Source organism: Sapajus apella, unplaced genomic scaffold (assembly GCF_009761245.1).
Source record: "Sapajus apella isolate SASKATOON/1434 unplaced genomic scaffold, GSC_monkey_1.0 scaffold25, whole genome shotgun sequence".
Lineage (NCBI taxonomy): Eukaryota > Metazoa > Chordata > Mammalia > Primates > Cebidae > Sapajus > Sapajus apella.
The window spans coordinates 8271036-8285886 of NW_022436965.1; the positions used below are offsets into that span (position 1 = coordinate 8271036).

At 44.0% G+C, this 14851-nt stretch overlaps 1 protein-coding gene and 1 long non-coding RNA gene across 4 annotated transcripts in view; one reads left to right on the forward strand and one right to left on the reverse strand.

The window, feature by feature from the left end:
• The window catches only part of LOC116560039, a 66897-nt gene extending 64320 nt beyond the window's left edge, over nt 1–2577 (forward strand). For all 3 annotated transcript variants that reach the window (XR_004272753.1, XR_004272752.1, XR_004272754.1), the window contains exon 3: nt 1361–2577. This is a non-coding gene — a long non-coding RNA (uncharacterized LOC116560039). The remainder of the gene's footprint in view (nt 1–1360) is intronic.
• The window catches only part of RGSL1 (regulator of G protein signaling like 1), a 74892-nt gene extending 61146 nt beyond the window's left edge, over nt 1–13746 (reverse strand). The window contains exons 1-6 of the mRNA XM_032291213.1: nt 13670–13746; nt 8566–8640; nt 6537–6666; nt 5741–5845; nt 4593–4754; nt 2628–3595 (exon numbers count right to left, since the gene is read on the reverse strand). Coding sequence (XP_032147104.1) covers nt 2628–3595; nt 4593–4754; nt 5741–5840 — 1230 coding nt within the window. The 5' untranslated portion in view covers nt 5841–5845; nt 6537–6666; nt 8566–8640; nt 13670–13746. The remainder of the gene's footprint in view (nt 1–2627; nt 3596–4592; nt 4755–5740; nt 5846–6536; nt 6667–8565; nt 8641–13669) is intronic.
• Between the last annotated feature and the right edge of the window lie 1105 nt (nt 13747–14851).

The window sequence follows — 14851 nt, forward strand, 5'->3', positions numbered from 1 at the left end:
GCACGAGACTGCCTTTTCAAAGCAGCTTTCCTTGATCTTGAACTCCGCTGGGGTGGTGCAGCCTCCAACTTGGGTCTCAAAGCTCATCAAAAGGCACTTTTGTCTGTGGATAGTTGGCAAGTCCATGTTTCTATGGGTGAACAAAAGCTGGGGACCTCCTATTTCACCATATTGCTGATGTCACTCTAAGTATGGATGTATTTGGTGATATGTGCTAAGGAGAAAAATAAAATTGGAGTGTGCTTGAAATTTTATATCAAATGACCAAGGAAGTCCTCACTGAAAAGGCGACTCTTTAATGGAGACCTGAGGGAGTGAGAGACTAAGCCGTGCAGATATCCATATGCTACAGAGTACAGCCAAGCTGGCAGTGTGCCTGGCATAGTGGGTGATGAGCATGGGGTAGGGGTGGAATAGTAGATGAAGCCAGAGAGGAGAGGTGGAATGCATATCATGTACGGCTTTGCTAAATTTATTAGGGACTTTGGATTTTACTGAGAGGAAAATTGCTTCATTGAGACAGCCATCTGTTTTCATGGTCCTCACTCATTTCCTGTTAAATTACACTACGTTTTGACAGAATCACTGTGGTTGGTATGGAAATGAGTTGATGAGGGGCAGGGTAGACACAGAGGCATCAGTTAGAAGACCATTGCAATATTACAGGTAAGAGGACAGGGGGTGGGTGGGAGTGGTTGTAACAAGGGTAGAAAAGAGTGGTCACTCTGGATTTCTTAAGGTAGTGCCAACAGGGTTTGCCAACAGACTAGACATGGGTGTGAGAGAAACAGGTGAGTCAAGAATGATATAAAAATGTTTAGTCTGAGTAACTGTTACAGGCCAGTCTTCCCTATGTACAAATATCTTCAGTATCTTTCCACCAAGCCCCAGGCAAAAGTATTTGCTGTGAGATTCTGCTGATCCAAGAAGCACAATCCCTGTCTGAATCTCTGTCCTAAAATGCCTCCACAAAATGCAAAGACCTCTGGGCTTTAATTAATCAAAACTTGAGCAAAGGAGCACTTGGGCTGTGGATCCAGTAGACTGATCTATTTTGAAACCACCGTACAACTCTGGATAATTATGAGATACTGGAAATCATGCTAGACTTAGGGCCAAAAACTCCAGGATTCTGATCCTGGATTATCCACTAGCTAGCTACATGGCTTTGGGATAATTCACTTACTCTCTGTGTGACTCACTTCCCCCATCTGTACTAGAGAAGCAACAATGCTACTCTGTTTGCTTCTTGGGAGTGCTAAGAAGCGTAAAGGAGACAATGTGTGCGAATGTGCTTTACAAGGTAAATACGTTATAATGCACTAAATAATCTGATGCTTTTATCCATTTGCTCCTCCAGATCTACTCTCTACTCTTCTTTGCCGTTTGTGCCTTAGAAGATTAACCTGTATGAGCCACATCAATCAGTTCCCTTGTCCTCTGTTTGGGTTCATCAGATGAGGTGTCCTGGCAGGAGATGAGAAAGCAGGAGCAGAGTAACCTTGGGGTATCTATTTCTCTAATGCCTCCAAACTAGATCACTGTGAATTAGTTACATCCCTCAACTGATGATTACAGCTTCTGCCAAGCAACTGTCCCACTCCATACAGCTCTTTCTCTCCTGGTTCTAGTAATTGCTTCCTGTCCTCAATTCTTCATACCTAGGAATGATAAAGGAGCCCTGCCCTTACTGACCTTGTGCTGTTACACTAGCCCTGTGGTTTCCCTACTGCACCACCCATTCCTTTGTGAGTAGTCCCTCTTATTTTTCTCTCATCTGTTACCTAACTTGACTTTGCCATTTGCCTTCTGCTAAGAACTTGATGATACAATAGCTACGTGATGGGCTTCCCTTCCTGTGAGTCTTCAGAATATTCCCTTGCTTTTATCTAACGTTTTGAGATGAAAATAAATTCATCCTAACTGAACATTTCCTTGATGGCTGGTCTAGTAAAGGGAGCTTGCTTTTCAATACATAATGTTCATAATAGAAATTAAAAACTTTCCTCATGGAACACTCTGAGGTTCATGGTTTGCGGAGGCTTTGTATAAAAGGAAGGTGAAGAAGGAATGGATATCAACCACTCCCCACCTCCATTCTACTTTAGAGTTTTTGGCTGATTTGGGGGAAGTTGCAAAATTTGTGCCTTAAGACAGTGGTCCCCAACCTTTTGGCACCAGGGACCAGTTTCGGGAAGACAACTTTTCCATGAACTGGGGGCTGGGACGACGGTTTCGGGATGCAACTGTTCCACCTCACATAATCAGGCATTAGATTCTCACAAGAAGCATGCAACCCAGAGCCCTTACACGCACAGTTCATAATACTGTTTGTGCTCAAATGCTACCACTGATCTGACAGAAGATGGAGCTCAGGCAGTAATGCTTGCTCACCCGCTGCTCACCTTCTGCTGTGCGGCCCAGTATCCTAACAGGCTAGGGGCTGTACAGATCTGCGGCCCAGGGCCTGGGGATCCCTGCCTTAAGAGATCAACCAACTCTTCAGTATATGAGGGTTTACGTGGGTAATTATAGAATTAACTTATTATAGATGACCAGATGGAATTTTTAGTCAGTTTTGACCTAACTTGCCAGATACTAACTCATTTCTGTGAGGCAAGACCTACCTTGCAAATCTCCTTCTGGGCTTTGGAAATCCAGGGAATCACATCTCCAGAAGGCAAGAGTTCCTTCAGGCCCTGCATGGTTTGGGATTTGAGTGGTAAGCGTGGACCAATCTGTTCATTCAGGTGGAGCTCGCAGATTCTGTCACCCAGCAAGTGACGAAAGATTGTATTCCCATTCTTCTTGTTATTCAAAAGGACACTGAGGAAATGGTGCAGGTCCTGCCAGAGGTCAAGAAGTTGGGTCTCCACTTTCAAATTCAGCTTCTTCAGGTGGTCCCGGAAAGGGTTCCCTGCACAGGCATCAGCACACAAGGCCAAGTGGGTGTATCCTAAGGAGAAGCCTTGCTTGATGGCCTTCTGAATCGTCATCTTGAAGGAGGGGTTGACGATGGGGGTGACAGTCCTCAGGTGGGTAGAGACCTTTGTCTCAAAGAGACCCTCCATGTGAAGGTGGCTGTTGGCTTTATCCTTCATGCTGGGTGTTTTTGCGTAATGCATATCCTTTTCCAGGGAACTGATTCTTGTTTCCTTTGAAGAAGACATTTTCAGGGAAGGCATTTGTATAATCACCTTCTCTTGAGAACGTGTCTCCTGTAGGGGCATACTGATAGTATCTGGCTTGATGTCCATTTCCAGAGACCAAGAGTCAGGATCTACCAATTGCCACATCTTCCTCTTGGCTTTCCTGCATGAGTACTGTTTCTGAAAGTGGTGGCACTTCTTGATGCTCATGTTCAGAGGAGGCCCTCCTACGTGAGTGTAGCAAACGCTGTATAATTGAGTCTCATACTCCTGCATCAGACCATGGCATGCTTCCTCCTTGGCCATAGTCATCTTGGTGTGGGTGTAAAAGTTAGGAAGCCAGTAGCTCTGGAGTTTGAACAGAGCCACTTTCTGCATGTGGCTTAGGATCTCCCTCCTAGTGGTTGACTGATTGGGATGCCAGATGGAGAGGTTCAGGAGGGACTCTGGAAATAATACAGAAACATGATGGGTGAAAATGATGTGATGACGGCAGTGAAGATGATGTTGGAGAGGTTTTCAAATGTCTTTGTGTAGAGCATTTCATTAGTTCCTCACACAACCCTGGAGTATGAATAGTTAAAATACATAGTCGGCGCATTTTTATGGTTTTCTCAGCACACAGTGATCCCTTTATCTTCTTTCCCAAGCCATGTTATGGGATTACTTTTTAGACGATTAAATGTTATTTTAAAGAAAAGCAAAAGTGCAAGAAAAATGTTTAAGAATAAGAGACGTCTACATCTGAACAGGATTTTTGATGAACAATTTAGGACTGGATAAGTAGCGCTAGCCCTGATTTTAATGCCATCAATTCTCAGTCATCTACCGGAATAGAGAGGAGTGTGACTAATCCCAAACAGCACATCTTTTGGAACACATTTGTATTTGAGTTAGGAATGCCTCCTCTTTTAATCAACAAACAAATATAAATAAATCTTGCATTCTAGAGAAGAAGTTGGCAAACTTTTTATGTAAAGGGCCAGATGGTAAATATTTTGGCTTTGTAAACCACGTAACATATCCTTCTTTTTTTTAAAGCCCTGTGAAAATGTAAAGACAATCTTAGCTCACAGGCCACATACACTTCATTTGGCCAGTGGGCTGCAGTTTCTTCCAGAGAATCCCAATTAAAAAAATAAAATTACAAAAGTATGTAGGCTCAAATGTTACAGGTGCTTTTCAAGTATCCCGCCCCAGTTCCTCCTCCCTCCCTTCCAGCCAGCCTTCATTGGTGGGTTTGAAAGAGGCAAGTACCAGCTTAAGGACAACTGGTGTCTTTCAATACTTTCCTGGTTAAGGGCTGGGGTTACCACTAACATCTCTGATACATAGAAGATGGAGAGAGGGTGGGGTTTCCTGCAAAGAAGGAGGCTAAGAATTCTCAGACACTGGATTTCTTTTTTTGTTGCATTCCCCAAGAATATGCTTTATAATTCTTACTGATGTTCATGTTGCAGAGGGTTACTACCCTGGACCCCTCTTGCAGATGAGTGGCCCTCAGCATGAGGAGGAGGGACAGGTAGTGGTCTCTCACTTCCAGGTCCATCTCATTTATGCTCAGGATCTTCTCAGCAAGAATCCAGAAATCCACCAGTTCTTCACCTACAGACGAGACAGAAGAGGCACAGAGCTGTACTCTGGTTTTGCCTCTTTGGTGGTTGCATCTGGGTAAATCAGCTGACATCCCCCGCTTGCCTGTTCCACTGCATTGATCATCATTCCTGGTAATTGGTTCAAGGTATCATCTCCAGAAAAGTTCTACTGTGGGAGGCATGGGAGAAGGGACTTCATGCACGGGAATCCTTTGGTTTTTTGTTGCTGGCGTTAGAAGAACCATTGCTAGGGAAAACTGCAAGACTCTGGGGGTGGATTATGAAATATTTAAATTTTGTCCAAAAAAAATGAAGATTGGGGAGAAAAACAGTTTCTAGATCATGAACTGAGAGTGGCCTGCAGAAAGACACTGGGGCCAAAAGATGCCAAAGACGACATTCCCTTTTTTGGACACTTTTCCAGGGCCAAACTCTGAGTGACAAAATGAAAGATGTAATCCATTTAGTTCTTCCCTACCTGCTCCCTGGACATCCAGGAGTTCACCCTTAAAACTAGGGCTTAGGTCTGGAAGAAACTTAATGTTGTTGAGCCGGAGTGTCAGCCAGGACCAGCTGCCAGCCTCCCAGCACCCAGCACCCAGCAATTCGCCAGACCCAACAGAACAGGAGGCAGTGTTTCCCAACACTGCCACTATGGGGATTTGTTTACTTGTTCCTGGTCTGTCTCCCCCGCAAAGCGGCAGCTTTGTAGAAGGAGGGACTTATGGCTCTTGTCCACCCTTGTAACCCAACCTACCAGCACAGGGGCTGCCACAGAGCGGTGCTTAATGATACTGTTAAATAAATGAATGAATAAATGAGTAGAAGGGATTTTGATTGCTTTTCCATTAACCTATACTATAGACCTCAGTTTTCAAAGATTATTATCCAAACCACATTATTGAACATTTTTATATTCACCATAACTGGGGCTTAGGGCAACCTGCAAACCATTAGGAACTTGAAAACGCCCCAGGAACAACCCTGAGAACCCACCTGCACTGCCTGTGAGGTAGGAGCAGAAGCGCCACATCCCTCTGACCCCGCCAATGCATTTCTGGAGTAGCCACTGGTCTGCCTTTTTCCATCTCATCATCTTGGCTGCCAGGAAAAGTTCACCATAAGAGAGAGAATGAACCCTTACCCTAGCCCCTCTCCCAGCCAGACCCTCATTTGTTTAGTGTGGTGAGGACAAATTGTGACCACTTAAGTGGCTAGGGTCCAGATCATGTGCTTCTGAAGCTAGGCACCAGACCATTTGGTAACATGTGTTAAGGCTCATGGCAGGGACCCACAAGCATCATGCAATTCACAGCTTAAAAACACCCTCCAACCAGCACCAGCACCAATTACATTTTAAGAGGCTCACTCTGGCTTCTATGAGCAAGACAGCAAGAGCAAAAGCAAGGAGACTAATGAAGAGATGATTTTATTAACTAGGTGAGAAATTATGGTGGCTTAAAGCAGATGGTGGTAATGAAGTTGGTGAAATCTGTTTGAGTCTAGATTAGGCAATTTTACTATGTTCTGCAGCCACCGTTAAGTTTCTCATTTCTGGCTACAGTGAGATAAACGACCCAGTCCATCTGATTCCTGCATATTTCTCTAGATGCCAATTTTTCAGGCTAAGGTTTTATCTATTGCCATACCATGCGCTGGGCTATGCACATATCTATAAATTCAGCCAATATTTGTATCTTGCTATAGTACTGACAGGCGTAAGATTATTATGAAGTGTGACTTCCTATATTTCTCCACACATACACAAACAGACATGCATACCAATACTTACCTCCTTCTGGGGACTTAATGAAACTGATGAGCTCCTGACAGAGAATGTAATGGAAACACAAGTTTGTTTTACAGAAGAAAGGTAATCGGTATTTTTCCAACCAGGTCAATAATCCTTTGTATTTGGCAATCTAGAGTCAATGCAAAATAGAAACAAAAAAACTAAATGAAACTGAACTGCTAAGAAATACAACTTAGTAAGGGGCAGCTAATCACCTCACACTTGCAATGTCTAGCCAAAGGAGAGGTGTGTTGATTAAAAATAACATCTATAAACCTGAAACCTGGACTTAAAAAAAGAAGTATCAAAGAGGAGCAGAGGCTTGCAAAGAAGTAAATGGATCAGTAGAAAATAAAACAGTGATCTTTCACGAAAAAAATTCTTTCTTATTCCTGAAGTTGTTAAAGAAAAAAATCTAAGTCTTGTTTGACAGAAGAAAAGCAGAAAATATTTGTGTCTGTGGTGTCAGATCATAACTCTATTCACCTTGCTTCTTTGTAAACACACTCATAATTTCTAACAAGCTCCTACCCCTATCAATTGTACAACATGTACAAAAACAGCTTCACACATAGCATCATTTAGAATATGGGATGGATTCCTGAGGGATCAAGCCACAGAGAAAGGAGAATTTTTTTTCAGCTTTCAGGGTTATCCTTGGGAAATTAAATATAAGAATTAGCACAGAAGGCCAGAATAGAAGGCCCGCCACCACTCACACCTGTAATCCCAGCACTTTGGGAGGCCAAGGCGGGTGGATCACCTAAGGTCAGTAGTTTGAGACCAGCCTGACCAGCATAGAGAAACCCCGTCTCTACTAAAAATACAAAAAATTAGCTGGGTGTGGCGGTGCATGCCTGTAATCCCAGCTACTTGGGAGGCTGAGGCAGGAGAATCACTTGAACCTGGGAGGCGGAGGTTGTGGTGAGCCAAGATCGTGCCATTGCACTGCAGCCTGGGCAACAAAAGCAAAACTACATCTCAAAAAAAAAAAAAAAAAAAGTCAGAGTAGAATGTCTCTTCTCAGCTCTCCAGAACTCAGAGAGAACAAAACCTTATTGTTATCAGGCTTAGAGTGGTCTTTCTGATCCTATATGCCCCCTTGTAGGGCACGTGGAAGCCTTTGGTAACTCTAAGGTCTACGTAGTAGAAAAGGAGAACAGGAGTGGGGAAGAGAGAAAAATAAGAAACAGGAAAAAAGGCATAAAGAGAAGAAGTTGGGAGAAAAACATGCCTCTGGAGAAGAATAGTTGAGTAGTCATTAGACATTGCAGAAAAGCATCTTATCTTGATCTATATCTGATAATGCATACAGATAATAATTATGTGGCCCGTGGGCTGCCCCTTCCCACCCCACACCCCCTACAGACATTGCCAGTCACTTCCCAGAGTCTTTCTTGCTTAGATGTGCCCTGTTCTTCTCAGCACAGTGACCCAGGTGTCTAACCTATCACAGTAGGTGTGAGAATCCCATTTGCTAACTATGGACTGTGGAAAGAATTCACCAGCAATTACTTGCACAAGAGGTGAAAAATGTAAAAAGGAGGAATATCTACCTGGATTGATGCTGTTTGTTCTACTTCTCTGCTTTACAGTCTCTCCTGTAGTTATTCTGTGTGCCTCATCTTTTTCTCCCTCTCCCAATTCACATTTTGAATAGTTCCCTCATGCCTGGCACCATGGCTCCTGCCTGTAATTCCAGCAATTTGGGAGGCTGAGGTGGGTGAATTACTTGAGCTCAGTAACTTGAGATCAGCCTGGGAAACACAGTGAAACTCCATCTCTACCAAAAATACAAAAATTCGCTGGGTATGGTGGCGGGTGCCTGTGTGGTCCCAGCTACTTGGGAGGCTAAGGTGGGAGGATTGCTTGAGCCAGGGAAGCAAAGGTTGCAGTGAGCCAAGATCACACCATTGCACTGCAGCCTAGGTGACAGTGAGACCCCATCTCAAAAACAAACACAAATTAACAACAAAAACAAATATAGCTTCCTCATCCAAACTCTCTACTTCTGAAGAATTTTACTTACCAAGTTACAAGGTATTTCTGGCCACAAGCTCCACTGTGAATTTTCAACAGTATAAAATGGTGTCTGACCAAAAACCTGCAAAAGAAAGCTAGGAAACGTCAAGAGAGTAGAGATTGTCTTCATGTGTATGACACAGCCCATCTGCAGCCACAGGGGAAGAGAGGTTCCACCGCTCTTTTATTTCAAGGAACATTAATTCTTAAATTTATTCCGCCGTATCAACTTGCCCTGCACACAGGTGCAAAAGCCTTTTTTTTTTTTTTTTTTTTTTGAGACGGAGTTTCGCTCTTGTTACCCAGGCTGGAGTGCAATGGTGCGATCTCGGCTCACCGCAACCTCTGCCTCCCGGGTTCAGGCAATTCTCCTGCCTCAGCCTCCTGAGTAGCTGGGATTACAGGCACGCACCACCATGCCCAGCTAATTTTTTGTATTTTTAGTAGAGACGGGGTTTCACCATGTTGACCAGGATGGTCTTGATCTCTTGACCTCATGATCCACCCGCCTCGGCCTCCCAAAGTGCTGGGATTACAGGCTTGAGCCACCGCGCCCAGCCCGCAAAAGCCTTAAACAGACTGAACTGCAAGATTCATTTATCTTTTGACTCCACCATGCCCCAGCCTGGGAGCTATCTTTCTTGTGGAGCCTGAGCCGACCTGAGAGCTATTTGCTTGTGTGCAAAGGCCAAGGCCCATGTTATTAGAACGTATTTACTTTGTGTATTCAGTATTCATTTTTCTCCCTGGACTTAGAGAGTTAAAGCAAATGTCTAAAATGTTTTCCCAGTGAAAAATAGCTTTGGATTTACCCAAACTGGAGAAGACAGACAGGGCTATACATATGGAGATTAGGGGTACAAATTCCACACGGAAGCATTGAGAGTGTCCAGAATTGATATGTAATTCTAGGATGGCATCCCCTTTTGTCATGGAAAAGAGACGGTCATCTAGGCAACCAGCATTGAAACGGATGGGAAAGGACTTCCATGTTTATAGGTATGTAAACTTAAGCAGTTTCACCATGGGCAACAAAATGTCTTCAAAGTGTCCCAGAAGTATTTGCAGAAAACTTCTGGGGCTGCAGCTCCGATTCCTGGCTGAACTCTCAGCCCATCATGTCAGTCTGACCATCTCCCCAAGATGAACAGCCCCACACTGTTGTTAGTCTATGGCCCTCTTCCCTTGATCCCATTTGTCCCTTGCCCTCAGCTGTGAGGTGTTGAAGGAAGGTGATGGTGCTGCCTGCATCTTACAATTATAAGTTTCTAAAGGAGATTCAGTCCTTAGGGATCTCTCTCTGCTCTGCACTCAGTGTGTAAGTAACACAACATGCCCTGACTGGTGTGGTAAGCTACCTTTAAGGAGTGGTGATAGGACTGTGAAGTTGTGCGATTATGTGGGAGTGGTGTTCGGAAGCAGTTTCACTACCCGACATTGCACTATAGAGGGCACAGGTTAATGTGGAAAACACATCAGGCCTGGAGCCAGCAGACCTGGTCAGCTCCTAGAACTGCCCCAGATTCACTGTGTAATCTTAGGCAAATCATTTAACTTTTTTTTTTTTTGAGAAGGAGTCTCGCTCTGTTGTCCAGGCTGGAGTGCAATGGTGCCAACTCAGCTCACTGCAACCTTCACCTCCCAGGTTGAAGCAATTCTCCTGCCTCAGCCTCCTGAGTAGCTGGGATTACAGGTACATGCTGCCCTGCCTGGCTAATTTTTTGTATTTTTAGTAGAGATGGGGTTTCACCACGTTTCCCAGGCTGGTCTCGAACTCGAGCTCAGGCAATCCATCCACCTCAGCCTCCCAAAGTGCTAGAATTACTGATGTGAACCACCACTCCCAGCCTAACACTTTTTTTATTTTTTTTTTTTTGAGATGGAGTCTCACTCTGTCACCTGGGCTGGAGTGTAGGAACACAATCGCAGCTTACTGCAACCTCCGCCTCTCACGTTCAAGCAATTCTCCTGCCTCAGCCTCCCCAGTAGCTGGGATTACAGGTGCACGCCACTGCACCCGGCTAATTTTTTTTTTTTTTTTTGAGACGGAGCCTCACTCTTGTTACCCAGGCTGGAGTGCAATGGCGCGATCTCGGCTCACCACAACCTCCGTCTCCTGGGTTCAGGCAATTCTCCTGCCTCAGCCTCCTGAGTAGCTGGGATTACAGGCACGTGCCACCATGCCCAGCTAATTTTTTGTATTTTTAGTGGAGACGGGTTTCACCATGTTGGCCAGGTTGGGCTCAAATTCTTGACCTCAATTGATCTGCCTGCCTCTACCTCCCAAAGTGCTGGGATTACAGCAAATCATTTAACTTCGGAGATCCATTGGTAAAAAGGGAATACTTCCTACCTCACATGGTGACTATGGGAATTAAGTGGTAGAAATTTGTAAACTTAAGGAGTATTCAACATGAACTACTACTGCTGTCTCTCTTTATAGACCACAGCTGCCTAAGTGGCCAGAGCTTTCTTATAATCTTGGCTGGAACACCCCTCTCCACATCACTCTCTGTTTCTAGGACATTACCGTGAGCTGTTTTAATTGTGTTGGTGCATTGACTGATTAATGTGTCTTAAGATTACTTTTCGGCCAGGTGTGGTGGTTCATGCCTGTAATCCCAGTCCTTTGGAAGGCCGAGGTGGGTGGATCACCTGAGGTTAGGAGTTTGAGACCAGCCTGGCCAACATGGTGAAACCCTGTCTCTACTAAAAACACAAAAATAGCTGGCGCTGTGGTGCACACCTGTAGTCCCAGCTACTTGGGAGGCTGAGGCAGAATTGCTTGAGCCTGGGAGATGGAGATTGCAGTGAGCCGAGATTGCGTCACTGCACTCCAGTCTGGGCAACAAGAGTGAAACTCTGTCTCAAAAAAAAAAAAGATTACTTCTGAAACCTTCATATTAAGACAGTGGCAGAGACAACAGTGAGAGTGATAAATACATAAAGACCCACTCTGAGAGAGGCCTCTTCCTTATCCCGGTTTTAATCCTGTTGCCTGGCACTACCATCCATCCACGCACCCAAGCCTGTTACCCTTGCTTCCTTCCTTCCTGTTACTCTTCGCCCAACATTTATAGTGACACGGTCCTATATTTTGTTTTGTTAACAATCTCCTCTATGTATCCCATCCTCCTCTCCCCTTTCCCCTTTGACCCTCATTGCTTCCCACTAGATGACTGAAACAACCTCATAACTGCTTTCCCTTCCTCCATTAAGGTCTCCTGCCCACCCATTGGCCAAACCTCTGCAGGACAGTTTTCCCAAATGAAAGCCTGAAGATGTTATTCCTTTACTTCAAATCCTTCGATGGCTCTCTCGTGCCTTAAGGTAATGTCCAAACTCCTCGGTATGGCTTGCCCGATCTGCAGGGCTTGGTGCGGGCTGCCCATGCAGCTTATCTCTTGTGGCATCTCACCCTCACAACCGTTCATCAGCCTTCCTGAGTTACTTACAATCTCCCCCAAAGCATCAAAGGATTGTATTCTTTGGTGCCTTTACTTTCCCTATTCTGTGTAAGGCTTTTCTTGCTGCTCACTCCCTAGTCTTTTGTTTCCTCCTATTTTTATTCTTTTTTTTAAATTTGAGATGGAGTCTTGCTCTATGGCTCAGGCTGGAGTGCAGTGGTGCCATCTCAGTTCACTGCAACCTCTGCCTCCTGGGCTCAAGTGATTCTTGTGCCTCAGCTTTCCAAGCAGCTGGGATTACAGGTGTGCACCACCCACACCTGGCTAATTATTGTATTTTTGGTAGAGACAGGGTTTCACTATGTTGGCTAGGCTGGTCTCGAACTCCTGACCTCAGGTAATCCTCCCACGTTGGCCTTCCAAAGTGCTGGGATTGCAGACATGAGCCATGCCTCTTCCTATTTCTTTATGTGTCTTTTTCACCTCACCTTCTGCTTCCAGTTAACTGTCAAGTGACTCCTTGTCTTTTAATATTTGGCTTGTGTCAGCTTTTCCTGAATCTTCCAGGTAGGGATGATCTCTCTCTCTCGTGAGTACTGTACTCCTATTGCCTCCTAAAAAGTTCTGTCATGTCACCCAGACCTTCAGTAAATATCTCTCACCCTAGACTGGGAATTCCATGAGGACAGGGATGGTGTCATTAATATGTGTGTCTCCAATACTAAGCCCAGCCCAGGGGCTGGCACAAAGTAATCACCCAATAACCATTTGTGGGATATACAGGATGTTTTTCCTACGTGTCCGAAATCTCGCCTTTTACTACATACCATCTCATGGGAAAGGTGCATCAAGATGAGCCACAATTCATAAGGCACTAGTGTTAAATTGTCACCAAGAATGTAAACCAAAAAAGATTCAGGATAAGACCAGGTTTGGGTTTAAGAATACTTTGATGTTTGAGATTTGTTTTAGTTGCATAGATTAAGGAAATAGATAGGCCTGTTCCAGTCAACAACAATTTCTGTGTGCCAACCACCTGGTGAAGGGAGTAGAGCAGAATAAATAATCCTCAGTCCTTGTCCTGCAGGAATTCACTATCTCATAATCAACTGACACTCACACACACACACACACACACACACACACACACACACACACACACCTCAAGAGAGTTGCAAAGTGCCAAAGGGCTTAGAAGCAGAGAAGTTTCCATCAGGAGGCTCCAATTGTGAGGACCTAGGAATTCCTTAAGGAGAACAGAATTTAAGCAGAGATTTGAGGACTCTTTAAGACTTTTGTAGGTGGAACTACAGGAAAGGTATTCCTGGCAGAAAACAAACACAGACCAAGGAGAGGTTCAGAGGTGGGGGAATGCCAGGTGTGCCCAGCGAGGGTAGAGCTCTTGTCACTAGAGCACTGGGTATCAGCAGAGGGTGTGATAGGAAGTCACTTTGGACAGGCAAAGGCAACTAAGGAGGCTGGGGATTTAAGATTTGATGACATCAACAACAATGGGAAGCTTTTGGAGATTTTAGAGGTGGTTCTGGTTCACGTTTATTTGCTCAAATTAAAAGAGTTTTTGTATTTAAGAAGAAATTTAGTAAAACCCAAAATAACGAACTAAACAAAAAAATCACTCAGCTCTGTGAGATTCACTATTCAGCTGCTAATGAAATATTTGTATTTAAATCTGAGAATGCTTACCGGGAGAGAAAGAAATGTGTTGAAAAAGTCGGCAAAGATTTCATCCTCTAGCAGAATTATAAGATTTGTAGACCTGATTATCTCTATATGGAGAGAAATAAAAAAACAAATTAAAAAAAAAAGATGAACCAGAATTGCATTCAGGTTGAGAAAATGAAGCAATCAAACGGATCATTTCACATTGCCAAATCTCAGCATGAGGACAGCCTTTAGGGCCATCCAATTCAATTCCTCCCCTTCTCCTAGACTCTCTTTTTCAGTATCGTTCTGCTTAAACACTCCCAGCTGTGGGGAGCTCACTGACACACAGGGATGCCCATTCCATTTATGAAGAAGATGAAATGGTTAGAAAGATGTCTTTTTTCCTACTGTGACTGACTTCTTTTACCTTCTATATGTAAAAATTATGCCCTCTGAAGCTTGACAGAATCTACTTAAGTCCCCTTAAAAGGGACAGTCATTTCCAGTATTTATAAAGACATCACAGACGTCTGCTTACCTCCAACCCTGCTGGCTAGTCACTAAGCAATTCTTCAACCCATTCCTCATACGGCCTTCTCTCCATCTGGTTCTCTCATTGGCTGGAGTGGTACCCATAACTGAAACACTTCAGATGCTTCCCAGAGCAGAACATAAGAGAACTCTTGCCTAGGTTGCTCCTGATGCTAGTGCAATGGGGCCTGAAGTGGGGTTAGCTTTGGGGGCTCTCACATCACACTATTAACTCCATTATGCTTTTACTTATATAGTCTCTTTTCAGAAACTCAAGGGCAGGAATTTACATTTATTCCAGTCAAATTTCTACTTGGTAGGTTTGTCAACATTACAGCCTGACAAGAGCTTTCTTGAATATTAATTGGATCATACAACATATTTATTACTTCTCTCAGGTGTGATCATCATGCTGCCCAAGTTAATTCAAGGAGATAAATGTTGAGTGTCATAAAGCCAAACACGAAAACTCCAGGTGAATGAAGCAACTAACTCCTTTAGTAAATTAGAGTTTCCTCTAATTTACTGTCTACACTCCTTAGAGCAGAACGTTCAGCTAGAGAATAATAAACTAATTGTTTTATCAATGGCCCAACATCACTTCATCATACCCAAAGTTCATAATAAAAGACTGAAAAATGGGTCCAAATATTATGCCCTCAGCTCATCTTTCAGTCGAATCCGATGAGG